At 63.3% G+C, this 25903-nt stretch overlaps 8 protein-coding genes across 8 annotated transcripts; 6 read left to right on the forward strand and 2 right to left on the reverse strand.

Moving 5' to 3' along the window:
- Positions 1-1692: 1692 nt before the first annotated feature.
- JCM10292_002201 (uncharacterized protein) lies at positions 1693-4221 on the forward strand (the record flags this gene model as incomplete). The annotated part of the gene is made up of 12 exons (XM_076645622.1): positions 1693-2142; positions 2205-2524; positions 2582-2806; positions 2864-2909; positions 2968-3028; positions 3087-3182; positions 3241-3280; positions 3335-3390; positions 3448-3662; positions 3723-3842; positions 3907-4042; positions 4133-4221. The coding sequence occupies 12 exons, from the start codon at positions 1693-1695 to the stop codon at positions 4219-4221; spliced, it is 1854 nt and encodes a 617-aa protein (XP_076509149.1).
- Positions 4222-4681: 460 nt separating this feature from the next.
- JCM10292_002202 (cytochrome P450) lies at positions 4682-6819 on the forward strand (the record flags this gene model as incomplete). Its single annotated transcript, XM_076645623.1, has 9 exons — positions 4682-5036; positions 5103-5190; positions 5253-5409; positions 5478-5868; positions 5933-5981; positions 6055-6295; positions 6353-6483; positions 6557-6635; positions 6694-6819. 9 exons carry the CDS (start codon positions 4682-4684, stop codon positions 6817-6819), a joined length of 1617 nt encoding a protein of 538 aa, XP_076509150.1.
- A 483-nt stretch (positions 6820-7302) lies between these two features.
- YIP1 (transporter YIP1) lies at positions 7303-8348 on the forward strand (the record flags this gene model as incomplete). The annotated part of the gene is made up of 5 exons (XM_076645624.1): positions 7303-7591; positions 7670-7815; positions 7872-8053; positions 8113-8241; positions 8303-8348. 5 exons carry the CDS (start codon positions 7303-7305, stop codon positions 8346-8348), a joined length of 792 nt encoding a protein of 263 aa, XP_076509151.1.
- A 130-nt stretch (positions 8349-8478) lies between these two features.
- On the reverse strand, positions 8479-10711 carry LTV1 (ribosome biogenesis protein LTV1; the record flags this gene model as incomplete). Its single annotated transcript, XM_076645625.1, has 5 exons — positions 8479-8708; positions 8770-8994; positions 9056-9512; positions 9569-10453; positions 10580-10711. The coding sequence occupies 5 exons, from the start codon at positions 10709-10711 to the stop codon at positions 8479-8481; spliced, it is 1929 nt and encodes a 642-aa protein (XP_076509152.1).
- A 207-nt stretch (positions 10712-10918) lies between these two features.
- Positions 10919-13198, forward strand: JCM10292_002205 (uncharacterized protein; the record flags this gene model as incomplete). Its single annotated transcript, XM_076645626.1, has 5 exons — positions 10919-11743; positions 11813-12433; positions 12506-12577; positions 12635-12933; positions 13006-13198. 5 exons carry the CDS (start codon positions 10919-10921, stop codon positions 13196-13198), a joined length of 2010 nt encoding a protein of 669 aa, XP_076509153.1.
- Positions 13199-13462: 264 nt separating this feature from the next.
- DEG1 (pseudouridine synthase DEG1) lies at positions 13463-15587 on the forward strand (the record flags this gene model as incomplete). Its single annotated transcript, XM_076645627.1, has 3 exons — positions 13463-13719; positions 13783-14626; positions 14691-15587. 3 exons carry the CDS (start codon positions 13463-13465, stop codon positions 15585-15587), a joined length of 1998 nt encoding a protein of 665 aa, XP_076509154.1.
- A 168-nt stretch (positions 15588-15755) lies between these two features.
- JCM10292_002207 (uncharacterized protein) lies at positions 15756-21029 on the reverse strand (the record flags this gene model as incomplete). Its single annotated transcript, XM_076645628.1, has 22 exons — positions 15756-16491; positions 16556-16645; positions 16705-16895; positions 16953-17122; positions 17184-17388; positions 17451-17515; positions 17571-17631; positions 17691-17804; positions 17863-17901; positions 17957-18091; positions 18144-18392; positions 18453-18505; positions 18569-18821; positions 18879-19480; positions 19531-20052; positions 20112-20357; positions 20423-20453; positions 20518-20562; positions 20659-20704; positions 20771-20784; positions 20860-20907; positions 20976-21029. 22 exons carry the CDS (start codon positions 21027-21029, stop codon positions 15756-15758), a joined length of 3969 nt encoding a protein of 1322 aa, XP_076509155.1.
- Positions 21030-21213: 184 nt separating this feature from the next.
- Positions 21214-24350, forward strand: NAN1 (Nan1p; the record flags this gene model as incomplete). The annotated part of the gene is made up of 5 exons (XM_076645629.1): positions 21214-21437; positions 21522-22627; positions 22691-23042; positions 23104-23513; positions 23572-24350. 5 exons carry the CDS (start codon positions 21214-21216, stop codon positions 24348-24350), a joined length of 2871 nt encoding a protein of 956 aa, XP_076509156.1.
- Positions 24351-25903: the final 1553 nt, after the last annotated feature.

A 25903-nucleotide genomic window follows, 5' to 3' on the forward strand; every position in this document is an offset into this window, starting at 1 on the left:
GATGTACCGCAGTCTCGCGCTCGCGAGTCCGACTCAGACGAGCTCGCGTTGCAGCCGTCTCCCGGCCGGCGCAGCGGGAACGATGCCTCGCTGCGCCGATTATCCACCGCGCAAAACTCCGCCCAACCCGCGCAAGCCTCCCCAAAAGCCACTTTCGGTGCTTCTGTCGATACGGGCTCGTCGGGGTCGGTCCTAGGTCGACCCAAGCAGACGACGAAGCTTCCGCCGCCAAATGAGCGGCGGGCTTCTCTCCTCGGCAAGCCGCCAGAATCGGTGCAGCCTCGAGCGATGAGCGGACCGACAAGTGGCGCGGCTGTCGTGGCGGCCAAGGCGCCTGTATCGAGTCGTCTACCGCCCACAATGCTCGGCAAGAGCTCGCCGACAACGCCCCGTCCATCACGTCCAGTCGCGGAGGTCGTCGCGCTTACTGCGCCCACCGCGGCGCGTCGTCTTCCAGCGGCGCTGAGAAAGACTGCGCCGTCAGCGAGCCAGCCTCGTTCTACGGCGCGGACCACAGAAGAGCATCCAGCCACAATCCCCATCGCTGCCCGCCCAGGGGTTGCTTCCCCAGGCCAGCCACACGACAAAGCACAAGTCGCATCTGCCCGAGCGCCGAATAGCGCGACGGCCCAGCGACAGCCGCGGCCGCTTTCTCCCGACGCAGATCCTCGCGCGCAGCCCGCGGCACCGTCGTTCGCTACGTCTACTAGGACTAGCACGGCTACAACCGGCGGCAGCGATAGCGACAGCGATGTCGAGATAATCGCGGTGGGCAGCACGCGCCTGTCGCCTTCGAAGGCGCCGGCAGCGACACTACCAGCCTCGTCCGGCGCGGTGACAGCCGGCATGGGCCTGAGTGCGAATGCGCAGGTATCGACTGCGGTTCAAGCGGGTCCTTTGGAGCAGACGGCTTCGCGGTATCACCCATCCGACAAGCAGCGCAAGATCGACTCGGTTTGCGAGCCGACGCAGTTGGTTTCTTCGACGCCGCAGGATCCGCCCGCGACCCCTTCGCTCTCAGCCAAAGCTGCGCCACTCAAAGACGGTACAAGCGCAATTGGCGACCTTTTCGAGCCGGTTGCTCGGCCGCAACCTCGGGCTGTAGGTGCAGCGGACGGCTTCGGCTTCGCGGACGATACGAGCTCAGCGCGATCGAGGACGCCAACGCCTCGAGCGGACGAGGATGAGCTGAGTGCGCCTGCTGCGGCGCGTAGCGCCGTTCACCCGGAGCGATCTCCGGACGAGGTGGACGACGAAGGAAACGCCGACAGCGACGACGTCAGCCCACGACGCAACTTTTTAAGAAGGAGGAAGTTCGTCATGTCGGACTCGGAGGCCGACAGTGGCGACGACGCGAGCGATGAAGCGGAACGGCCTGCTACCGCTAGCGAAGTGCCGCAACCGCCCGATCTCTCGCCGGCAAGGCCGCGATGGCCAGTTGCGCGCAAGTCGACCCTTGGCTCTCGTCCAGCGTCAATCTCTGCGCCTTCATCGCGCGAATCGACCCCCGCGGCACCAAACCGGGCGCATGGCGCGCCTTTCTTGGGCCGTGCGCGCAAATCTACAGGCGGCCGCGCTCCTCCGCTTCGCGCCTCGCTGCCGCAGTCGCTCCATGTCAGCTCGTCAAACATGGACACTGTCGCGCCTTCCTCGGCCCTTCCGCTCGCAGTCTCGAACACTTCACACTCAATCATGCCGCAGGTCGCTGGTCCCGGTGCTCCAGACGCGCCTCCGCCCAGCGAGCGGGAAGCGTTGTCAGCGCCAACCTCACCTTTCAAGGCGTTCAAGGCACCTGCGCAGATCGCCCGCAAAGCAACGACCGGCCGTCCGCTCCGGCCTCCACCGCCGTCGCACTCCGCATCCGCGTCGAAGGTTGCCCAACTTCGCCTCAAGCGCTCTTTGACATCCAAGACCGTGTCAGATGGCGAACCGAAAGCTCGGACTAAACGCCCTCGACGAAGCGACGGAGGGCGGCTCGGCACGTCCACGATTCTGAAGACCGAGGCGGAGGACTTGACGAAGCCGACGACCTGGACTGCTCCAACCGAGAAGCCGCCGCTCGTGCTCAAAGCAGATCTGACGACGACCGACGAACGTCACGACCTCGTCAAACTCGAGCGGCTTGAAGCGAGAATCAAGCAGGTACGTCAGGCTCGCCTTGCAGTTCTGCTAAAGCAGGGGTTGACGCTTTCCGACGAACGCAGTTCAAGCTCGAGCAACGTCTCGCGCCGTCGTGGACCCGCCAGATTGCCGGGCCGTCCTACGATAGCAAGGAGGAGTTCAGCACCGAGATCCAGGATGCCGTCAATAAGCGCGAGCGAGCCTGGCGCAAGTCGAGACCGACCGAGCACCCTCTGCGCGACGTCTACAAGGGTCTCTTCGAGCAGATGGTCTTCGAGGCCAGCTTGCAGGAGTATCCGCCCTCTTTGCCCGACTTTCGGCCCAAGATCCGTATCGTCCCTCCAGTGGATCTCCCGCCGCAATACTGGTCGAGCCCGCCATTCGAGTTCACTTACACGAACCGGTGTGTACCGCTCCTACGTTGCGTGTTAGCGTGCCTGACATGACTGCGCTCGCACAGCGTTGTCTACTCGGACGGCATCGTCCCCAAGCAAGCGCCTGGCTGTTCGTGCAGGGGCAATTGCGGCAGCCCCGACAACCGCTTTAAGTGCAAATGCCGCAGCCGGCAAATTCAGGCATCGAGGACCCGACCGAACGGTGGTCCGCGGTCTAACCACGATGACTTTGCCTACGACGATCAGGAGCGCCTGAATTCCGATGTCCTACTGCGTCAGGATCCGATCATGTGCGTACAATCAGCGCTTTCGTCGAGCGTGTCGCTGACAAGGCGGCCGCATTGCAGCGAGTGCAACAGTCAATGCGGTTGCGGCCCCGAGTGCCAGAATCGGGTACGTTTGACCGTCGTTCGCCTTCCGGCTCTTCACTCAGCACCTTCGAGATTCACAGGTCGTTGGTCTCCGGCAAGGCATCAGCGTCGACATCTTCTATACCGGCTTGAACGGCTGGGGTTAGTCCGCCGCTATCCCGCCGATGCTCGTCGCTCATTTCTGTGCCCTCTCGCGCAGGCGTCCGCCTTCCCGAGCGCTACACGAACGACCCAATCAACGGAAGTTACTCGCCGCAGATAGTTCGTCGAGGCGAGCCTTTGGCCATCTACGCTGGTGCGTCCTCCCTTTAGGATCCCTCGGTCAAGCTGAACGTCCGCGATCTGCTTCGTAGGCGAGCTTCTTCGCTCACCCGACGCACATGCACGTGACGAGTACGTCGCGCTCAACGAACCTGTCGATCCGCGCGCTCACTCTCGCTTCTGCAGCCTCGTCTACTGCCATGTCAAGCGCAACTACATATACGACCTCGATTCCTGGACGAGTAAGTCTGCACCCTGTTCATGCTCGCGTAACGATCATGCTGACACGCTGTTAAAAGTCGGCGAGGACATTTGCGCCCTCGCACCGACCACCGTAGCCGAGAAAATCGCTGTCGCTCCGCCCGACTCCGCGCACAAGACGGTCTCCTCGGCGGGCCAGCGGAAGAGGAAGAAGCCGCGCGGCCCGTCAATGACGCCGGACGTCGATCAGACCACCTTCGCAGACGACTCGTTCACGTCGCTTTACTCGATCGACGCTTTCTCGATGGGCAACGTACGGCCTCTCGTTAGACTTCAACGCCATTGGTGCTGACTGAGCCGTCTCCCAATGCAGTGGACTCGCTTCGCCAACCATGTTTGCGAGGGATCGAACGCAGTGCCGCGACCCGTCTACGTTGACGAGGGGGACGTGTCGCGCCCGCTGTGGGTCTTCTTCGCCCGCAAGGACATATACGTACGTTCCTGTCTCGGCCTCGCCTTATTGTGGCCATGCATTGACTCCGCTTGCCCGCCTGCAGCCGGGCGACGAGATCACCATCTCTTACGCCGGCGAGCTCGACCCCAATCCCGCCGACTACGGCTTGACGCGGGCGCAATATATCGAACGCGCCAACAGGTCGCGCGAAGAAGCGCCTCCGCATCACCGCTGCTACTGTGCGTTGTGATGACTCTTCTAATCACCCAGATTCAGGATGAGGCTGACCTCGGCATCTCTGTGCCGCTCGCTCGCTCGCTGACGGACAGGTGGAAAGCGACTGTGCCGAGGCCGCATGTTTGTCGTTGACGGCGAGATGTTGTGGGACAAGCTGGGCGAGGATGGTACCGCAATGTGACGAGTTGCTTGTTTGTTGCGCAAGCTGTGCCGTCCTGCAGAAATTGCTGTCGGGCTTTGAGAGGACTCGTCCAGATTCCAGACAGACGAAGGCGCGCAACCTGCAGCGGCCGTGCCGGGAGGCCGAGACTGCGCGCGCGAGGCGCGGGAGGGACGAGTTTCGTGGCGGGAGCTTGCCGACGCCGGCGTCGCTCCGCACCTCGCTTCGCGCGTTCTGATTGGTCGCCTTCTCCGACTGATCGTCTTGCCTGTGCCGAGCACAGCCCGTGGGTCCCCCACTACAACGTCGACGTTTCCCCTCCTCCCTCCCTCCTCTCTCTTGCTCGTCCATCCAGCTGCGAGGCACTTCTGTACAGCCAAATCAGCAGCTTCATCTCGCCTGAAGCTAGCACGCTGCTGCCAGGATCTCGACACCGCCCTCCCCGCCTGATCACCTGTCCGCCGTCTTCACGCTCAAAACCATGGCAGACATCCTCGCCGGCCCGCTGAGCGACTACCTCAAGCTCGAGTACATCCCCCTCGTCCTTGCCGCCCCCTTGCTCACCGCCCTCCTCTACTGCATCGTCCCGCACTTCTTCGCACGGCCTGGCCTCCGCAAGTACAAGGGTCCCCCTCTCGCGGGATTCACGCGTCTCTGGCTCGCCAAGCAGGTTCGCTATGGCAAACGCAGCGAGATGGTCCACGCCGAGCACGAGAAGTACGGCAAATTCGTTCGGATCGGTCCCAAGGAGATCTCCATCAACGACCCGAACGCCCTTCCCGTCGTCTACGCTCACGGCTCCGGCTCACTCAAGACCGACTTCTACGATGCCTTTGGTACGAGTTCACCTGCTGCTCCTATCCGTCAGGGCCACGCTAACTCCGGCGACACGCCTCCTTCAGTCGCCTCGAAGAACCGCGGTCTGTTCAACACTCGCGACCGCGCGGAGCACACTCGCAAGCGCAAGATTGTTTCGCACACCTTCGCGCCGTGCGCCCTCGTCTTCTGCGAGGATCACTCATTGATGTGACTGACCCGGTCTCACTTCTCAGCAAGAGCGTTCGCGAGTTTGAGCCCTACATCAACTCGACCGTCCGGGTCCTCCTCCGCAAGTGGGACGAGCTCTGCGACAAGGCGGCCAAGAACTCCTCGGCATCGCAGTACGGCGAAAAGATGAAGGGCTGGGCCGTCATCGAGTCGCTCGACTGGGTACGAGCCCTCGGCCTCCCTCATCGCACTTTGTTCTTGTTTTCGCTGACTGTGTACATCGAGAACAGTTCAACGCTCTCGCTTTCGACATCATCGGCGATCTTGCCTTTGGCGCCCCCTTCGACATGCTAGAGCGCGACGGCGCCGACATTGTCGCCATTACGAAGGAGGATGGCACTGTCATCCACGCTGCGGCTGTCCAGATTCTCAACGAGCGTGGCGAGTACTCGGCGACGCTCGGCTGCCTTCCCCCTTGGATCCGCCCGATGATGAAGCACATCGACCCGTGGTTCGCTCGCGGCCTTGCCTCGGTCAACAACCTTACCGGTATCGCTCGCACTCGTGTCAATGCCCGCCTCGCCGAGGGCGCTGGCGACCGCAAGGACATTCTCTCGCACCTCCAAAATGGCAAGGACGCGACGGGCAACCCAATGGGCGTCCCTGAGCTCACTGCCGAAGGTGAGTCGACGGGTTCAGTCAACTCCTCAGGCGCAGTCATGCTGACTTGCTCTTGCCGCTGCAGCCCTTACTCAGCTCATCGCCGGCTCCGACACCACCTCCAACTCGTCGTGGTGAGTTGACCTTCCTAACCGTCGTGTTACTGTCTTTATGACAGCACTAGACCTGACCCGTTCCGCCTTGCAGCGCCATCACATACTACATCGCCTCGAACCCGACCGCGTCCAAGAAGCTCCGCGAGGAGCTCGATGCGACCTTCGGTCCGCGTGGCGTCGAAGGCGTCCTTGAGTACGAGGACGTCAAGGCCCTTCCGTACCTCAGTGCCTGCATCCAGGAGGCGCTCCGTCTCCACAGCACTTCGGGCATGGGCCTCCCGCGTCTGATGACCCAGGACACCGAGGTCTGCGGCGAGGTGTTCCCGGCCGGCGTGCGTTCCGATGTCCGCTTTTCACGTAATTTCAACGCTGACATTTGCGCTTCACAGACCATCCTTTCTGTCCCGTCCTACTCGATGCACCGCCTCAAGGAGGTCTGGGGCGAAGACGCCGACCAGTACAGGCCCGAGCGCTGGCTCGAGTCGGAGGAGCGCAGTCGCGAGCTCGAGAAGTCACTCAAGTGAGTCTTCCTACGAGCAGCACCGCAGCGTTAAGATGAGAGACTGACCATGCGCCCTCGCCCTCGCACGCAGCACCTTCTCGTACGGCCCGCGTTCTTGCGTCGGCCGCAACGTCGCCAGCATGGAGCTTTGGACCTTCATCGCGACCCTCGTACGCCACTCCTTGTCGTGCCCTCGTGGAGTTGAAATTGACCAGAATCTCTCTGCAGAACTACCGCTACGACTTCAAGCTTGTTGATGGCCCGGAGAAGTGGGAGGTCGTAGAGGGCTTCCTCCGCAAGCCGTCGGGCCTTCGTCTCGGTCTCAAGCGCCGCGAGAACCAGACGTACGTCTAACCGTGACGTTTCGCGTCCTCGTGGTCTCCAACGCATTGTTTCATCTGGGTCTCCGTGCCCTCCTTCCCTCTTCTCGCCTCCTGCATTCGGCTCTTCACGTCGTTGTTCGGTCCCCTCGGGCTGTGCCTTGTCCTATTCCTGCCTTGACTTGCAATCTTCGTACAAAAAAGCATTCACTGCACGTTGCACGGCTTTCGGGTCTTGACCTTAAGATGCTCTTAAGCGAAGAGGCTGCAGAAGAGAGCGAAAGCGAGGTGTATCAAGCGCTATGGCGCCGGCTTGTATGAAGCCTTCATTCGACCTGAGGTGCGTCGCACATAGCGCATCTTCCGGTTGCTAGCGACCTCATCACCTCGTCTCGTTCTCCTCCTCGCACTCCGTCATCTCGTTACCGCACGCTCTCGCTGCGCTCGCGATCAATCAGAGGCTCGAGCTGCCTTCCGACTGCTTTCATAACGCCTTCAAGACGCACGCGACCGCACGATGAGCTATGGCTACTCGGCGTACGGCCAGCCTCAACCCAGCGGCAGCTCGTCGCTCGATCCCAACCTCGCGTTCTATTCGGGCGGCGCGCAGCCCAACTTCTACGCTGGCCAGCCTGCACACGAGTCGAGCTCGCGCGGCGACATCTCGGGCGCGATTGGCGGCGGGCCCTCCGGCTCGAGCGGGCCAGCTGGCGGCGCTTCGTACGGCGGGCCGATTGTCGTGCAGAACTGGTGGAACGCGTTCACACCATGGACAGGGATGGAGGGCGAGCCCCCGCTGCTTGAAGGTGCGCTCTCTGGCTCTGCTCATGTGCTGGACCTCATCGGAGCTGACGGGCTCCACTTGGTCCACACGCGCCGCACAGAGCTGGGCATCAACTTCGACCACATTCTGCAGAAGTCGTTGACGGTCCTCAATCCGCTGCGCTCGGTCGACCCGCACATCATGGACGACGCCGACCTCGCCGGCCCCCTCGTCTTCTGCTTCGTCTTTGCCTCCTTCCTCCTTCTCGCGCGTCGCCGCTGCCCTCTTGACCGCATGCGCAAGCTGACACTTCGGCGTTGCAGTCGGGCAAGCCCCAATTCTCGTACATCTACGGCGTCGCCCTCATCGGCTCGGTCTCGATGTACTGCCTCCTCAACCTCATGTCCGAGAGCGGCATCGACGCGTACCGTACTGCGTCCGTCCTCGGCTATTGCATTCTGCCGCTCGTCCTTCTCAGCATGGTTGCTATGGTCCTCAGCCTTGAGTGCGTGCTTCACGTTCCTTACGGGTCCGCAGTGTGACTGACCAGTCTTTCAAATGCAGCACGATGCTCGGCTACATCCTATCATCACTGAGCGTGCTCTGGTGCTCCTACTCTGCGTCATCCATCTTTGCATCGGTGCTGCATCTCTCGCATCAACGGTTCCTCGTCGGATACCCCGTTGGCCTACTGTGCGTTTGCGCTGCTTCCGCTGTGCAAGGCTCGCGCTGACCTCTGCTTTGTCTTGCGCAGCTATACCGCCTTCAGCTTGTTTGTGTTCGAGGTGAAGAAGCAGTAGCGGCCGCCTCACTGCAAGTGAACTGTCTCGCGAGCTCCGAACCCGGGAGGGAAACCGAGGGAAGCGCGATACAACAACATGTCCCAGCGAGAGCAACGCGTACAGCACCGAGAAACAACCGACACGCATCTCAAGCCAGCCGCCTAACGCCGTCCTGCCCGGAGCGGATGTCCGCCGCCGCACCGTCAGCAACCCTCCGACCCGAGATGCGCTTCTGCCGCTTGACCTCGGTACTGAAAGCATCCTTGGTCGTCTTCTTCTCCTGCCGGCGCGCGGCCCGCTCGGCCTTGACTGCCGCCTTGCGCGCCTTCTTGTCCTCGGCCGTCTCGTCGCGAGGGCGCTTGACCGTCTCACGGAGAGCTGCGAGCGCACGTCCTGATCAGTACAACAGCTCGCGGCAAACTGGGTGAAGGAAACGCACCGTAATCCTCCTCATTCTCCTCGTCGTCTTCCTCGTCCTCCTCCTCCATGATCGTGTCCTCCTGCTCCTTACCCTTGCGCCGGTTTGGCCGCGCGTCAAGCACCGCCTGCCCGTCGACCATGGGGAAGCCCGTCTTGGGGTCGAGCTTGATCTGCGCAGGCTTGGGGCCGCGGACATCGCGCAGGCGGAGCATCCGAGGGTGGTTCGACAGGTTCGAGTAGGTACCTGCGCGGTAGAAGATCCGGTAAGCGGCAGGCTCTGCAAAGAGTGAGAGGAATGAGCGCACTCAGCACCGTCTCGCAGTCCCACCGATCCCTGCGCTCGTCCTCGAGGATCGTGATCTTGGGCGCGCGCTCCTTCTTGCTGCGACTGTTCTCCTCCTTCCACTGCCTCTCGACGATGGCGAGGATGCGCTCCTTCTCCCTGCGCCGCGCAGCCATCTCCGGGTCCTCACCCTCCTCCGCCTCGCCAAGGTCGAGCGCAGCCATCTCGGCGCGCAGTCGGTCCAGTCGCGACGCGTTGGCCGCGAGCGACGCGTCCGTCGCGCCCGTCCCGCCCTGCAGCGGCTGCAGCGCCTCGCGGTACTTGCCGCCGATCACCTCGTACTTGGACAGGAAGTCGTCCATGATCTTCTCAAGGTCAGCCCGCGCGGCGCCCTGCGGGACGCGCGAGGCGGCTTCGTCCGAGTCGTAGTCGGAGCCGCCCCACGAGTCGTCGTCGGACTCATCGTAAAGCTTCTCGACCTGTTGGGAGCGTCCGTGTCAGCGGGAGCCTCAGACGATAGCGAGACTGGACATGCCTGGTCGAACCGCTCGTCGAGGGTCTGCAGCTCCTTGTTGCGAACCATAGCCGAGCTCGACATGGAGAAGGCAGACCCAGCGGCGGTCGCAGCGCGACGTGCCGGGCGATTCGCAAGCGTTGCGCGGAGGTCGGCGATCGTGTCGCCGCCCTCGGACGCGAAATCGTCCTCGTCGTCCGAAGCGCCCGCGGCGGCAGCACCGCCGGCCGCCTTGAATGCCTTGAAGGCCGCCCAGCTGCCCTCCGGCTCGTCCTCGCCCTGACCCTCGAGCGCCAATTCGCGCACACCCTTGGCAACGCCAGCTGTCGCATCCTCCTCTGCGTCCTCGTCGTCCTCCCAAAACTGCTCGCTCGCATCGCCCACCTGCCCGCCGCTAATGACGCCGCCCCAGAACTCGTCCTCTTCGTCCGTGTTCGTGCCGTCGTCGGCCGCGTAGGCGTCGTCGTCGAGCGCCTCGAGGACCTCGCGAATGGACGGGTCGAGGTCGGGCTGCAGGCCGCGCTCGGGGGCCTTGCTCGCCATGATCGAGTCGTACGAGACCTCGTCGAGCGGGTGCGACGGCAGGGCGTCTTCGGGCATCTCGAACGCGCCGTCGTGGCGCGCGTTCTGGCGGTCGAGCGCAGCCTCGCTCAGCTCGAACCCGCCGTTGCGCTTGTTCGCGGCGCCCTTCTGCTGCTTGTTCTGCACGGGCGCCTCGACGAGGTACGACTCGCCGGCGGTGCCGACCTGGCGCAGGTGCTGCATGTAGTCGTAAGAGTCGGCGTCTTCGTAGAAGATGCCGTACGCGGCGGCATCGCCCGCGGCCGCGGCGGCATCCTCGGCTTCGTCTGCGTCGAAGCCGGTGAATTCCGACGCAGCGTACGAGGTCGCGCCATCGCCCTTGCGCTACGGGAGCGAGACGGAGTGGTGACCGGGAGGGTGCGAGACGGGGAGAGAGGCGGTGCAAGCAAGCTCAGGGTCGTCAGCCGGGCCGAGCATCGCGAGGTGGACGGGACGGGGGCGCGTGCGCACCTTCTGTCGCTTGTCTACGGCCTTGAGCACGCGGTCGCTGGCGGTCGGGTCGTTGATGAGCGGGTCGCGCTGCGAGCGGTGCACGAGCTGGAAGGTCTTGGTGCCGGGGCGGCGCCACAGCGAGGGAGCCATGGTGGGTATCTGAGTGTAGCTGGTGCTGCTGTCCGTCTACACGAGCGGAGAGCGCAGGCAGTACGAGCGAGCGGCGAGCAGTGGCGGGCAGGAAAGCGCAACGCCGCGCCGCAGGTGCTCCTCATCCGCGCCGCGCTCGCATCGCCTGGTGTCGTCATTCTCACGCCTCTGCACAGAGAGAGTCTGCTGTATGCTCGTCGAGCGCACATGGAGGCCGCAGTAACCGTCGGGTCCTCCGCTTCGCAGACGGCGGCGGCTACGTCTCCCCACTTCGGACCAGTCGTCGAGCAGCTCATTCCGCCTGCCCAGGCCATCGATCAGGCGCGCGCGACCCTTGCGCACCCTGTACCATCCTTCACCGCCAAGAAGAGGCTGACGCCGAGTCAGGCGCGCCGGGGCGCGCAACCGCGCACGCCTACTCCGCATCCGCGCACGCCCAAGCCTACGGACGTCGACGGCACGCACTACCCGATTCTACGCTCCGCCAAGCTCGACGACAACTATGTGCGAGCCCTCGTAGCGTCCCTCGACAACTACATGACACGCCTGCGCGCGGGCAACACGCTTCTCCGTGGCGACAGCCTGTCGCCGCACCGACCGATGCTCGACCCATGGGAGCTCGAGTACTCGCTCGAGAACCACGGCCTGGATCAGAAGCTTTTCAGCGTCCTCGGCAAGAGCGTTGTGAGGGTGCTCAACACGCTCACAACGCCGCTCGACATCGAGTGGTACGCCACTCACGACGACGATGCGGGCGCGTCGGTCGGTCAAGGCGACGAGCGATTCCTTTATACGGCCGCGTCAGATCTGGCTGTGGCTCCCGTCAGCTTACAGTTCCTCGGAGCGCGCGGTGAGATCAAGCCGGCGAACTGGGCGTACATGGTTCAGATTCACGCGTACCTCGCCTCGCTCGTTTCCTTCCCGCGCACGCGCGTCACGACAAGCGACAACAACAAGAAGTCAACAGTCCAGGTGCAGAAGCCGGACGGGTCGTGGGGTGGAGGTACACAGGAGGAGCTCATGGCACTGCAGGTACGTATTGGTCGCTTCATCTGTTTCTCGGGTCCAGCTGCTAAATGCCTACCGTTGACTCTGTACCAGATCTCAGCCATCGTCTCAACTAACAAGGTCCGCGTTGAGGCGGCGGGCTACGACAGCAAGCACGTCTCGGTCGTCGTGATGGGCGAGGATTCGTACTTCCACGTGCGAGGCACTGCAAGCGAAGGCCAGCTCGACTTGAGCGTCTCGCCGCTGTACCAGAACGTCACCGACCGCTACCTCGATCAGCCCGGCGATGTCTCGCTGCGGGCACTGCTCGTCGCAGCCTCGCTCGCCACGCTCGCGGGCGACGTGCTCGGGCTGGAGCTCGGCGGCCCGCGGCCGGAGGTACAAGCGCTCATCGAGACGCAGGAACCTGAGGGCGAGATGCGCGGTGCCGCTGGCGCGGCGGAAAGGAGCAGGTCGGCGGGCGTTGGGCCGGGTCCCCCCCTCGGAGGCGGAAGCGGCGGGTTTGCGGCGATTGGCGAAAGTGGGAGCGGAGTGCAGGAGGGTGCGACGACGGCTGCCATGGGGAGTGATGCAGACGGCAGCTCGGTCGCCTCGTCGGAGCACAGCGCCTCGAGCAACGCCGACAACGATGGTGAGGCGCAATACGCCACCTCAAGCCCCGACACGTCGTTCGAGGTATCGAGCAAGGTCGGAAGGCCTAGCACCTCGGGCAAGGTACTTCGTTCCATCGCGGATGTGCAACATTCCCTTGACTCGCTGACAATCCGCTACGGTCACCTTCCACAGGGCGCATTGCGTGTCTGCGTGCGGTATGGTCTCATCCAGAGCAAGTTCATCGAGTTGAAACCCTCTGAGAAGGTGCGCTTCTGCCAGGCCAACCCTCGTCAAGCCGCTGACCCAGACCTCTGCGTCCAGTCGAGCCTGTGCACCTTGCCGCCGTCCCTTATCCTCGACAGGGTCCTGTCTTCTCGGCACGGCGTCATCATTGCCGCGTCAACAAGCTTCGGGCTTGTCTTCAAGCTCGTTGATTCCTCGGGCGACTACTTGCACGACGAGATCAAGAACGAGATTGACATTTACGCCAAGCTCTCCGCCACCGTCGAGGGCCGCAGGCTTTCCTTGCCGTTCCTCGGCGCTTTCACCTCGCCCGACGGCTATGTGGGCTTTGCTGTGCAGCTTGCGGAACCGGTCTTGCACTGGCGAGACTGCAGATCGTACGTCCCAAACGATCGACAAGAAGAGCCTCTTTGTCAGCATCAGGCCTGCTCACGCCCCTCTCTGCGCAGGTCCGAGGTCCTTGGGCTGATCCGTAGCCTGCATCAGCTCGGCCTCGTGCACGGCGACGTCAAGCCCACCAACCTTGCCCGACTTGCCGACCACAGTCTTCGGCTCCTTGACTTCGGGCGCACGCGCGCCGGCACAGCTGAAGAGATGGATTCTGAGATGGAGATGCTCCTCGAGGACCTGAATGAGGCGTAGCACTGTGCGGTACTAGTCTGGATCCAATCCGGCAAAGAGGAGAGCGAGCGGTGAAAGCAGCGCGAGCAAGGCGCTGTGCTTCGTGCTCGTGGACTTGGGCTTAGCGATCAGCAATCGACGTGCATTTGACAAGAACTAGCCCTGACCCGTAGAGCAGCCCGAAAGCGAATATTGCTGTGAGCCGCAGCCGAGCAACATCCGCTCCACTCGTCGACCCGCTGCATGCTCCGCAGCTGGCTCAGGAGCTGGCTACCGCGTGCGCACATGGTCCCCCCGCACAACCCGGAGCGCGCAAAGCTCGTCGCGCAGATCAACAACCTCCAGCGCCGACTCGCCCTTCTCGACGGTGCAGACACCTCGCCCCTGCCGCCCGCAAGCCCGGCAGCGAGCACGCCAGACGAGTCGCGCGCTGGCTCGCCGGCGCTGACAGGCAAGCGAGCCCGCAAGGCGCAGGCAGTCACCGGTCCCCTCCCTCCCTCTCTCGCCAATGCGCCGAAGCGGCACATCGCCCTCCTATTCTCGTGCGTGCATCCCAACGACGTCACTTCGCTTGTAGCGCGCTGAGGCGCGCTGTCGCACTGCAGGTACGAGGGATGGGCGCACTCCGGCCTCGCCTACCAGCCCAAAGGCGTCTACACGCCCTTCCCGACTGTTGAGGGCTGCATCCTCGACGCCCTGGAGAAGGCGCGCCTCATCGAGCCGATCACCGAGACGGAAGGCTTCGGCTGCGGGTTCGAGCGGTGCGGCCGGACAGACGCGGGCGTCAGCTCTTCCGCGCAGGTCATCAACCTCTGGGTCCGCTCCGACCTCGAGGACCCGATGAAGCTAAACGGCCGCGAGCTCGATCCCGACTCGGTCGAAGGGCGAAGACATGCCCGGTCCCGCTCGCCCACGCACTCCCGCTCTTCCTCTGTTTCGTCCTCGTCGTCCGACCTCAGCTTCGACTCTGGCAAGCGCAAGCCCGCCTCCGACGTAGAGCTGCCGTACATCACTCTGATTAACCGCCACCTCCCGCCCTCCATTCGCATTCACGCCTGGTCCCCCGTCTCGGCCAACTTCTCGTCCCGCTTCTCGTGCATCTGGCGGCACTACAAGTACTTCTTCTCGTCGTCGCCCGTCTCGCCTTTCCTCGCTTCCAAGTTCGATTTTGGAGCCGCCTACATCGCTGCGGGAGCGCTTCCCGAACACGCCGCCGCATGGCAGGAGCGCCTGCAGAACGTCGACTGGGCCGGCCTCTCGCTCGACGTCGACCTGATGCGCAACGCCGTGGCACGTCTCGTCGGCGAGCACGACTTTCGCAACTTCTGCAAGGTCGACCCGCCGAAGCAGCTTTCGGTGCACGTCCGGACCGTCAACAGTGCAACCATCGACCCAGTCGAGGGCGAGGGCGACGACATGTTTGTCCTGAATCTGCGAGGCGGTGCTTTCGTGCGTATCGAGCCGTCTTTCTCTTTTTGTGGGCCCTGCTGACTCGGTGCCTCCGTCTCTGTAGCTCTACAACCAGGTCCGGCACATCGTCGCCATCCTCTTTCTCGTCGGCGCGCGCCTCGAACCGCCTTCGATCGTCGACAAGCTTCTCTGGACTTCCGACCGGACGGCGCAGACCGTCGAGATGCACACTCCTGGCTCGGACGAGCCGGAGCGCGAGGTCATGGACCGCAAGCCCGGCTACCAGATGGCCGAGGACCTGCCGCTCATCCTCTGGCAGTGCGGCTTCAACTCGACCGAATTTGATTGGCGCACCGACAACGCACCGCGCAAGGGCGACGTGAACGAGTCGCTAACGACGTTCCTCGACCACAACGGGCGCGAGCGCCAGCCTGTCGACCTGCACGAGAACTTCCGCAAGCTCTTCCTCGAGATGAACGAGACGTACACCGAGTACCGCCTGAAAACGCTCGTGCTCAAGCACCACCTTGCGTCCTTTGCCTTCCACGCGCCACCCTTGCCGCGGACACCCTCTCCCGAACCGATCGCCTCTTCCGCCGGTACCGACGCTCCTCCTTCACGTCTCCGCCCCGCCTCGCCATCCCGCTCCGCCGCTCCCGGCGTGCGCACGTCCTTTACACCGCTCGGTGCCGGCCGTACCGCCAAGACGACGTCGTTCATCCCGCTCTTGCAGCGCAAGCGTGGCGAGCTTCCCGAGACGCTCAACGCGCGATGGGCCGCCGGGAGGGGCGCGCAGCGCATGAAGCGCCGCAAGGACAACCAGGACGAGAGCGACAAGACGCGCGAGGTCAATCTCAAGATCAAGGCCGAGGCTTTTGAGCTTGCGCAGCGGCTCGAGAAGGAGAAGCGCGAGGCGCTCGGCCTTGTGCAGCGGGCAGAGGAGAAGCTGAGACTGGACGACGGCAGCGGGGCAGCGACGCCGGAGAAGGGCGAGTCGTAGCGAGAGGGCAAGCCACGATTGCTGGGCATGGCTTCGGAGAGGACGATGGACCCGTTGCGAGTGTGCAAGAACTACGATCAACAACAGGGTGAGGCTGAGAACGAGTGTCTGAGTGTGTTGCTGCGTGGCATGCTGCGGTGATGCGTGGGTATCGGAACGAGAGGGTGATCATGGCGGGCGTGGCGCCGATGTACTGGAGAACGAAGGCGTCGATGTCGATGCCCGTGGCGGTGACGGTGCAGCATGGCCCAATTGGGTACTGAGAAGCGGGCGGCGCGCAGGCGTGCGAGTCGTTGGAGAGGGTGATGCGTGAAGAGGTGCAGAAGCGGTCGGCCGGAACCTGCGCGAGCCCGTATCGAAGCCCGCCGCGAACGAGGCAGAGGAGCCCTCGGACGCAGCACGGCGCATCGACCTGTGCGCAAGCAGACGCTTGCTCTCCTCCTTGATTGCCGCAAAGTCGGCAACGAGCGTCTTGGCAAGCTGCCGGGACAACACTGCCTTGTCCTCCTGGGCGAGGCGACCAACGGGTGCGGCGAGGATCTTGACGGCCTTGTCGCGGTCACGACGGTCGGACAGTGCATCAAAGACGGTCTTGGTGATGCGGAGGAGGTTGAGGCGGACCACAGCCTTGGACGCGCGATCGAGACGTTCGACGATGCGCTTGATGAAACCAGTCTGGACCGCGAGCTTGGCAGCAAGCGTAATCGACATACGGAGGATCTGCGGGTGCTGCTTGTCAACTGCTGTAGCCGCCTCGAGGCTAGGTGGATAGGTCACTTTGAGCAGGGGTTCGAGGAGGTTGTCGAAGACCGCACTCTTCGTCTTGCAGAAGACGCTGACGAGCGAGTCGATTGCTGCTGGCTGGAGCAGGCATTCTTCGACGCGCAGAGTCTCGTCTTGCAGCCTGATTTAACGACTTCGTCAGCATGTTTCACGCAATGTCAAGAGCGGGGCGACGAAGCACGCACCAGGCGAGAATGGCTTCGAGAGCCGGATTGACCCAGAAGGTGTCCTTGAGAAGGTGTAGGTACAGAGCGACGCCGTCGTGCTGCCACAGACTGGGCACGAATGTGAGCACGCGTGCGCAACGGCGCGAAAAAGAGGCTGCAGCACTGACAGCTTGCGGCAGAGCTTCCCCGCATGCGCGAAGTCGCACAAGATCGGTAGCGCAAACTGCTTGAGCGGCGAGCTGTCCTGCACGATGCGCTGAAGGAGCGGGATTGCGCCGGCCGAAGCTGCTTCTTCTTGACGGTTCTTGCTGAGGCGACAAAGGTTGAAAAGAGCGTTGACAGCGTGATTCTGGATTTCCTGTGTGTTTCACATGATGAGACGGGCACTTCTGTTTTAAAGGGACAGCGGACGTACTGCGCCAAGACGTCCGCGATAGCGCTGGCCCAGAATAGCGACCAGCGTCTCAATCGCACCAGCATTCTGCAGGACTTCGAGAGCGGCTGGAAGCATGGAGAGGTTCTTGATGGTCTTGAGCAGCGTAGCGAGCAGCTCGGGCTCCAGCAGGTCGGCAGCCTTGACGAGACCTGCGTGAGAAGGATGTTGGTCCAAAGCCCGACCAGGTTGCTGTGCGGAGAGCAAACGCACGGACAATGATAGCTCGGCGCGCCATCCCCTCCTTCACCTTGTAGTCTGACTGCGCGAAGAGCAGAAAGAGGTGCACGATCTTGACCTTCGCGCTTTGGGCGAGTTCGTCTTCGTCGCCGCACAGGCTGAGGAGCGCACTCGAAAGCGGGTCGAGGACGCCTTCATGCGTCAGGATGCGGCAAAAGTCGTTGCGCGGCGTCGTTCCCTGCACGAGCGGATACGCTCAGCTATACACGGCGGAAATGGCATGACAAGGGGCGGACTCACGTGCATCTCAAAGACGCGGTTAATGCCGTCCACGGCCATCCAGACAAGATCCTTTCCGTCATTGTCTAGGATGATGTGGCAGCGTCAGCGAGGATCGATCCCAAGGTTTCGGGGACTTACAGTTTTCGTCCAGCATCTCGACAAGAGTCCGCAGGCCTTGGCAGGAGACGAGCATCTGAAGCTGCGAATGCATACGTGCAGTCAGTCGCTTGTCCTCGCAAGAGGTCAGGCAGGTCGTACGGTCAAGAGCGACGTGCGGCACATTGCGCCGATGAAGAGGGCAGCTTCCAGTCGAATCTCGCGAGAGTAGCGCTTCGAGGAGAACGCCATGACGACAGGACACCCGCCAACGAGCTATGGCGGACAGCGTCAGTGGTTTCAATAGGTCGCGAGAGTGACGAACGTTACTCACGGCGACCTTCTCCAGCGTACTCGCGTCGGAACCGACGATCTGCCGAAATGGTCAGTCAGATATGCTTCAGACAGGCGCAGGGAAAGAGCCGCACGAGGTTGACGATGCGGAGCAAGATGGACAGGATCTCGCGCGAGCGGGCGATGCGCAGCGCTTCGAACATGACCAGCATTCCGTGCGCCTTGACGAAATGCGTGCGAGCGTCAAGCGAGTTCTCCAAGAGCTCGATCTACCGTGGAATAGGTCAGATTCTAGCCCGGCTGAGCTAATGTGGCACGCACGAGTTGCAGGGCTGCCTCGCGAATCTCGAAGTCGTCCGGATGCTCGGCAGTTGAAACAAGGTCGACGAGCTCTTCAACCAGAGCGCATTGTCGTGCGAGCTGATCGCGCGCAAGGTTCGCCGCCAAGTCGGCCTCCATGTCGCCCTCGGTCCAGGGGTCGAAGGTGGATGCGGACGAGGTGAGCGGGTCAAGCTCCTCAGCTTCGACGGCAGCAAACGGGTCTTCCTCGTCAGACTCTTCATCTCCGAGCTATTATTCGGAAGAACATGAGTATGTGTGCGAAAGCGAGAGAAAGGCATCTAGACAAACCCATGACTTGCTCGACAAGCGCGTGCTGAGCTGCAGTGACGCGAGACGGGATTCTGTGACAGGTGCAAGCCGTCAGCTCAAGCTTCGCCGCACACAGCTCTTGCAGCGACACGCACGGCTGCCCTCATCGATGGTCTTGCCGAAGACGTCCGAATAGTCGTCCGCATCCGCCTCCGTGTACTGTTCGATGGCCGAGCCGGGCCCAGCCGACATGAGGTGTGCCGCGGAGCTTTCACTCGGCGTGCGGCTGTGGTGGAAGGAGCGGCCGGCTAGGGAAGGACTGGCAAGAGGTGACGAGGTCTCCGGGTTCAAGGAAAGAGCGGCGAGGTCGGATGGTCGCAGCAGCTGAGGTCGCGCTTTTGACTTCTCCTGCAGGAACGAGGAGAGTCAGCGAGCTGTGCCGGCGGAGCAGAAGGACGAGCGTACCCGGAAGCTCGATACTCTGCTCGAAAACGGGTCCGCCTCATCGTCTCCCACCAGGTCGGAATAGTCCTCCACGATCGGCTCCAGCCCCTTCTTTGGACCTCCGCCGCTAGTCGAGCGCAGCGTATCGCTCCCGCTTGATGCCATCCTCCGCTGCGCCGGCCGGACGGTCATCGAGTTCCCGCGCTCGTCCTCGTCTTCTTCGTGCTCATCGGCGCTCAGCTCGTCCTGCAAGCGGGGCGACCCCGCCCGTTCTTCCGAGAAGCTGCTCGAAGAGGCGGGGCTCTCGAGTGCTGCGATCTTCGATATCGAGATCCCGTCTTCGAAGTCGCCGTCCCAGTTGTCCGAGTCGCCGTCCGAGTCGCCCCTGCGCGACGCCGGCGTGCCTGCGCTCGGCTGAATGAGCGAGAAAGGGAGGGCATCCCGTGGGGTAGACGGAGTCGAGAGCGCGGCGGCGGCACGAGGGCCGGGCTTGGACAGCGCAGAGGCGAGCTCGGTGGCGGGCGTGCTAGAAGCGAGCTGCGCCGAGAGGTGGCGAAGTGGAAGTCGCTGCTTGTCGTCAGTCTCCGAAGAGAGGCGTCGGGGTCGAGTAGCCGTCGGAGCGGCTGCGGTCCATCACGTCAGCGAGAGCAGGAGCGCAGCAAGCGAAACACACCCTTGAGCGCCTCGTTCCACTCCTGGACTTTGCTCACTTCCTCCTCGTACACGGTCGTCGGTCTCGCAGCGCTCGCGCCGCCTCGCCCAAGGTCTTTCCTCCCGCCGACAATCCCGCCCGCCGCGGCGGCCTGGCGCTCCTCAAAGTCGCGGCGCTGCTGGTCGGCCTGACGCTTTGCCGCGATCATCCACGGGTGCCGCAGAAGCTTCTTGGCGCCGACCCGCAGGTTCGCGTCCTTCTGGAAGCACTGCCCGAGGAAGTCGCGCACGACGGCGCTCGCGCCCTCGGGCAGCGGCGGGCAGTCGTCGTTGACGATGCGGAAGAGGGCGGGCATCGGGTCGAGAAAGTGGTACGGCGGCTTGCCCGTCAGGAGCTCGACGACGAGCGCGCCGAGGGACCAGATGTCGGACGAGAGGGTCGCGCCCGTCTGGTCGACCACCTCGGGCGCCATCCAGTACGGCGAGCCGACGACGGCAGAGTCGGCGGGCCCGCCGGCGACGGTGGCGACGCCAAAGTCGGCGACTGCATGCGCATTTGCGAAGGTCAGCTTGGGCGCGGCGACGACAGGGTTCGCAACGCACGCTTGATGTTGCCCTCTTTGGTGGCGAGAATGTTGCTGCCCTTGATGTCGCGGTGGATGACACCCTGATCGTGGAGATACTGCAAGCCTTGGAGGACCTGAAGCGTGTACAGTCCGACGAGCGACTCGGGGATGCGGCCGAACTTCTTGATGATGGCGCTCAGCGAGCCGTTCTCGCAGTATTCGAGGATGATGTACAGCGAGGTCGAGGTGCGGGCGTAGCCTCGGTACTGTACGATGTTCGGATCTGGCGAAGGACGACGCGCAGGGGGTAAGCCATCACACCAGCTAACGCTTCTTGCGATGACGCACGATGCAGGTTCTTGAGGAGGTCGATCTCGGACTGAACGTGAGACGGCTTCAGCTACTGCAGTGGCAGGCGAGGGGGTAGACGCCGCAGAACGCACCATGATGTCCGGCAGCTCGCTCTCCGGGATGTGCGAGAGGTCGATCTGCACAGAAGCACTATCAGCAAAGCCCTCGCCTCCATCGAAGATTCCCGACAAGCTGCTGCAGCGCGATTCGGACGGGACAGTGGTTAGACGGACGGAGGTGCACGCACCTGCTTGACAGCACATGTCTCGCCAGTGGTCCCTGCAGGTGCGTAGAGGCATATTGTCAGCTCGAGTGGGGCGCAAGTAGCTGCAGAGCGGGCTGGACGCGCAGTTGAGGGCCTGTTGAGTGTTGCGGCACGAGGTGGGGGTGTCAGCTTGGTCTCGTCACGCTCCCTGGCTGTGCGGTGAGCGCACCTTGTACACGCTGCCGAATGCGCCCTGCCCGAGCTTCTCTGCGAGTTTCTGCGTGTGCGAGCGGGTGAGCAGCGGGCCGTGTTGTGGGGGAGGGCTGAGCGGGCGGCAGAGCGCACAAAGTCGGGGAGGGACGGCGCAGGCGGTGGACGGACTGGCGAGGGTGCCAGCATCGCTGTGCGCTCCCTTGACCAGGTCCAGCCGGGATGCGAGCGGGGCCAGCGGGAATCGACGGCTGCGTGCATGCGCGTGTCTCGGCGCCGCCGCTGCCTGAGCTCGACGCTCCGCCGCACGCTCGCCTCGCGCCGCTGAACTTGTCGCTCAGAGCGAGAGCCAGTCCAGAGGAGCGGGCCAGCCATGAGCACAGCTGCACTCGCTTCCCCCGCCGCACGGCCACCGCGCCAGCGCCTCAACAAGCTCGAGCGCCAGGTCCTCCGCTCGACCCTCGCCGACAAGGCAAAGGGCCCCGCCGACGTCGACGCAGACCGCGACGCTGCCGCACACGAGCACGCCCTCGCGTGGCTGCCCCTCGCAGACACGGCCGCAGCCACCTGCCCCGTGGTCTTCACCCCCGACGGCAGGTGAGCTCAGCCTCGAGCACCCGCTCTCAACTCGCTAGCACCGCTTCCAGTGGACAGACTGCTCACGCTACTTGCACACAACAGCTATGCGTTCATCGCCTCGGGCTCAGCCGTCAAGATCTACTCGGTCGCGACGACCCAGCTCATGTCGACCCTCTCGATCCGCCCCTTCGCCTCGTCTCCCTCGACCTCGTCCGCGTCGCTCCGCCGTGCGACCGTCTCAGCCGTCCTCCTCTCCCCCTCGAACCCGCGTCAGCTCGTTGTCGGCTCGACCGACGGCAAGGTCCGCCTTTGGGACTACCTCGAGGGCCGCCTCCTCCGCACCCTCGACCTCGGCTCGCCCATCGTGCACGCTGCCGCCAACGCCAACCTCCCCGATCAGCTCTTTGTTGCGCTCGCCTCGGCCGCTGCGCCGGACGACCAGGCCAAGGTTGGCAAGGCGCGCAAGGGCGCGCGGAAGGAGCAGGACGCGGCGGCGGGCGAGGACGTCCCTGCCGGCGTCTACGTCGTGAGCTTGCGCGCCGCAAAGGTCACCGTCGACGGCGTCGTCGTCGCTGCCGAGCCGGAGACGCCGGTGCAGCCCGCACGCCGCCTCCGCCTCGCGACCCCGCGCGTCGTGCGCGCACTCGCCGTCTCGCCCGACGGCAGTGTCCTTATCTCGCTCAACCCGCATGCCATCAACGTCTGCAGGATCAAGGAGATCCACCGCGGCTTCACGCAGAGCATCCCGACCGAGGACGAGTCGCTTACGACTGTCGCCTTCCACCCCACCGAGAACTATTTTGCGACCGGCAACTCCAAGGGTCAGATCCGTTTGTGGTACAACGTTCTCGACACGCCGGCTGTCGACGCCGACGGCGACGCGAGCCTCGCTGTGCCTGCCGCGCCCGCGCCTTCGACTTCGCTTCTGCACTGGCACGCACACGCCGTCTCCTCGCTCGCCTTCACGCCAAACGGCGCCTACCTTCTTTCCGGCGGTCAGGAAGCCGTACTCGTCCTGTGGCAGCTCCACACGGGCCATCAGGAGTACGTGCCCCGCCTCGGCGCGCCCATCGTCACCCTCACCGTGCTTGACGGCACGGCGGAGAACGCCGAGCAGCAGGTCGCGGCGCGCCTGACGGACGGAAGTGTCGTCTTTGTTGGGAGTCAGAGGCTCAGGATTGCCAAGACGATCTCCGGTCTCAAGGCCGGTGCGCTTTGTTTCCTCCGCACCTTCAACCCGTATCCCATCTGACTCGTGGTTCCATACACAGGTACCACCTCGCGTACGGCATTCGCTCCCGCCCGCGCGGACGCGCCGATCCCCCTTGCGCTCGACCCCTCGACCTCGTCTCTCGTCCTTCCTGCCGGACACCCTTCTTCGCTCCAATTCTACTCGCCTTCCGAGGACGCGCAGGTCCTCGAGCTCGAGATCTCGCCTTCGAACCGCGTTACGAGCGCGAACCTCGACCGACCCGTCGAGCCGACGCGTGTCGAGCGCGTCGCGTTCTCCCGGCCCGACAAGTCGGGCGAGTACTGGATGGCGACCGTCGATTCGTGGTCGAGTGATGGGTTCGCGCCGGTACGGCAGCTCAAGGTGTGGCGCAAGAAGGCCGACAGTGCCAGGTGCGGCCTTTCTGCGTTTTTCGCTGCGAACAATGCAAGTTGACATTGCTCCGGTCTGCAGCTTCGTCCTGTCGACCCGCATCGACCGCCCGCACGATACGCCCATCACTTCACTCACCTTCTCGCCGTCCACGTCTTCCCCGCTCCTCCTGACCACCTCGACCGACGGCCGGATCAAGGTCTGGTCCTTCGCCGCTTCGGACGCCTCGTGGCGGTGCCGCGCCTCGCTCCTGCACCGCAACTCGGCGCCCGTCGCGTCTGCGTGGTCGCACGATGGCAGCATGTTCGCCGTCGCGCACCTACGCACCGTCACGCTCTGGAGTCTTGCCAAGACGGGCGAGCTCATGCACGCGTTTCCGGCGACGAGCATCGGCAGGCCTAAGCATGTTGAGTTCGTCGACGCAGAGGGGACCAAGCTCCTCGTTGCGGGCCGCTCTGGCAGCTTGTGCTGGGACCTCCTTACGCTTGAAGGTGCGTTGTCCTTGTCGCTCTCTGCGCTGGTCGCATCTGACATTCCCGGGCTCTGCAGAGACTTTCTCGTCGTCCGTTGACTTTGCGACCGTCTCGCACGCTCCGGGCTCCAGCACGCTCGTCGCGACAGAAGACGCATCGACCTCCGACTCTTCCGCGCTCCTCTATGTCCTGGACCCTTCCTCCTCCTCGTCCGCCTCGCTGCCATCGACGCGCGCCCTGCCGTTCGCCGCTCGCCAGGCGCTTCTCCTCCCTTCCGCGACGTCTTCGACCCCGGCCACATCGCTCGACTCGCTCTCCCTCGCTGTATCCGACCCATCCGGCTCCGTCTCGCTCGTTGGTGCTGCCGCCTCCACGGGTGGCAACATCGCGCCTTCGCGCCTCCCGACCGCGTCGCAGGGCACGACGCGCCTCTTCGACGAGATTTTCGGCGCCGACGACCTCGCGGCCACCGCTGCCGCTGCGAAAGGCAAGGGGAAGAGCCGCGCAGTCGAGCTCCTCACGTCTTCGGCGGCGGGCGCGACGGCACTCGACGGTAGCGTCGGCAGCGTCCTCCTCGAGACGCCGGCGCACACACTCCCGCCGGTTCGCCTTCTTTGGCGCGAGCTCATGTGCGTCCCGGCGTCGGTAGAGGGAGGAGGAGATACAACCGTTGGTGAGGCTGGAGGCGAGGGAGAAGTAACGGGAGGAGCCGGAACAGGGCATGCAGATGTCGATGCGACTGGAGTCAAGGTCAAGGCGGTGCAGGTGGAGACGGCCGGCACATTCGCCAGTCTGCCGGTGGGCACGATGGCGGGCATCTTTGGCGCCCGGTTGGGGGTTGCGGGTTCAGCTTAGAGCACGCAATCGCATCATGGTCATGAGAACGAGACGATCGAGACGGTGCAGCAGCTCGGAAGCAGATGCGCGACGAAGAGGATGAGAGACCGATAGGTCGCGATCTTTCGCGCACAAGGGTTGTCCTTATGGCTGCAAAAGTGGGCACAGATGGGGACGCGATCAATAGAGAGCAGCACCGCAAAGATTGCAATTCAGCTCTGCATGAGGGCTTTGCTACTGGCCGGCTGGTGAGATGCGGGAGGAAGCCGCGCTGCCTCATCGTGGCAAGGACACTCGAGGGGCCGCGACCCAGAGCGGTAACGGACCGCAGCGGCAAACTTGATGATGAGGGCGACGCAAACATCTGGACAGGGTTCTGTGCGAGGCGAGTCGAGAAACAAAAGGCAAGCGGAGCCGACGGACCAAAAAAGAAAATGCACTGGCCGGGAATCGAACCCGGGGCTAGGCAACTCAGACGTAGCTGGCAATGCCCAATTTTACCACTAAACCACCAGTGCACCATGAAATGCGCTCACCTAGGTCATATATACTGGCCGCATTTGCGATCGGGCTTCCCTGAGCATCTCCGGGTCCTGCTGCCCCTGTAGCTATTGCTTGTTCATGTGTGCACGGCACGAGGCACCAGCATAAGGTTTCTGGAACGATGTCTTTGGTTGAGAGACGCTTCCAGGCAACTTCCAAGCAACTTCCAAGCACCTTGACCAAATCAGAGAAGTGGTCAGGTGCTGCAGTACCCGGGGCCAGAGGGGGTAAGCAGTGAATGGGGATGCAGAGTTCTGAGAGAATTTCTTGACTCCGCACCGCAGCACTAATGAGTCTGCCCAACATCTTATGGTCCTTGGTGCACATTGGGCGCGGGACAAGTCCCAAATTTGCGTATAACAAGACAGTCAGAACTGTTTGCTCGAGTTTTGCCGGTCCTGGGTGCCGGTGCCGCAAGTCAGGGCAGAAGGCAACCGCAACGAGACAGAGTGCTGCCTGAGGTGCGTCGGCAGGGGGCAGGGTGCAGATTGCCATTCACATACATGTGAGCTGCAATTGGCCTGCAAAATCAAGTGAGGTGAACAGGGTGGCAGCGGACGGAGTTGAGGGATGTCTTGCTTGCAGGCAAGCGCGGAAGGTGTGGAGCAACGTTGCATGGGTACTATTGTGCACACCTGTGTCCCGCTGTCATCAAGCCTACGTGGTCTAGTCGTATGATACCTCATTCGGGTTGTTTCTTTCAGCCAGTCTGCCTAGCAGATCGTGCATTGAGGTGGTCCTCGGTTCAATTCCGGGCGTGGGCCTGTTCTTTTTTTTTCCTTTTCCTGCTGCTGAGGGCTGTTCCTTTTGCTTTGGTTTGCCCTGCTGCCACTGCGCAGACAAGGAGCTGCACTCCTCACCCTTCTGGTCACAAATGTCCATGGCCAATCAGTGGTTCGCTTGGACCAGCGCCGGTCACGCTTGATCCACTCAGACTCCCGTTCCTTGCGCAGAGACAGTCAGGGAAGGAGGAGAGATGAAGCACTGTCTGTACTTGTAGATCAATGATTCTGCTTGCCAGTTACTCC

Source organism: Rhodotorula paludigena, assembly GCF_050403205.1.
Source record: "Rhodotorula paludigena JCM10292 DNA, Rt_paludigena_JCM10292v1_ctg1, whole genome shotgun sequence".
NCBI lineage: Eukaryota > Fungi > Basidiomycota > Microbotryomycetes > Sporidiobolales > Sporidiobolaceae > Rhodotorula > Rhodotorula paludigena.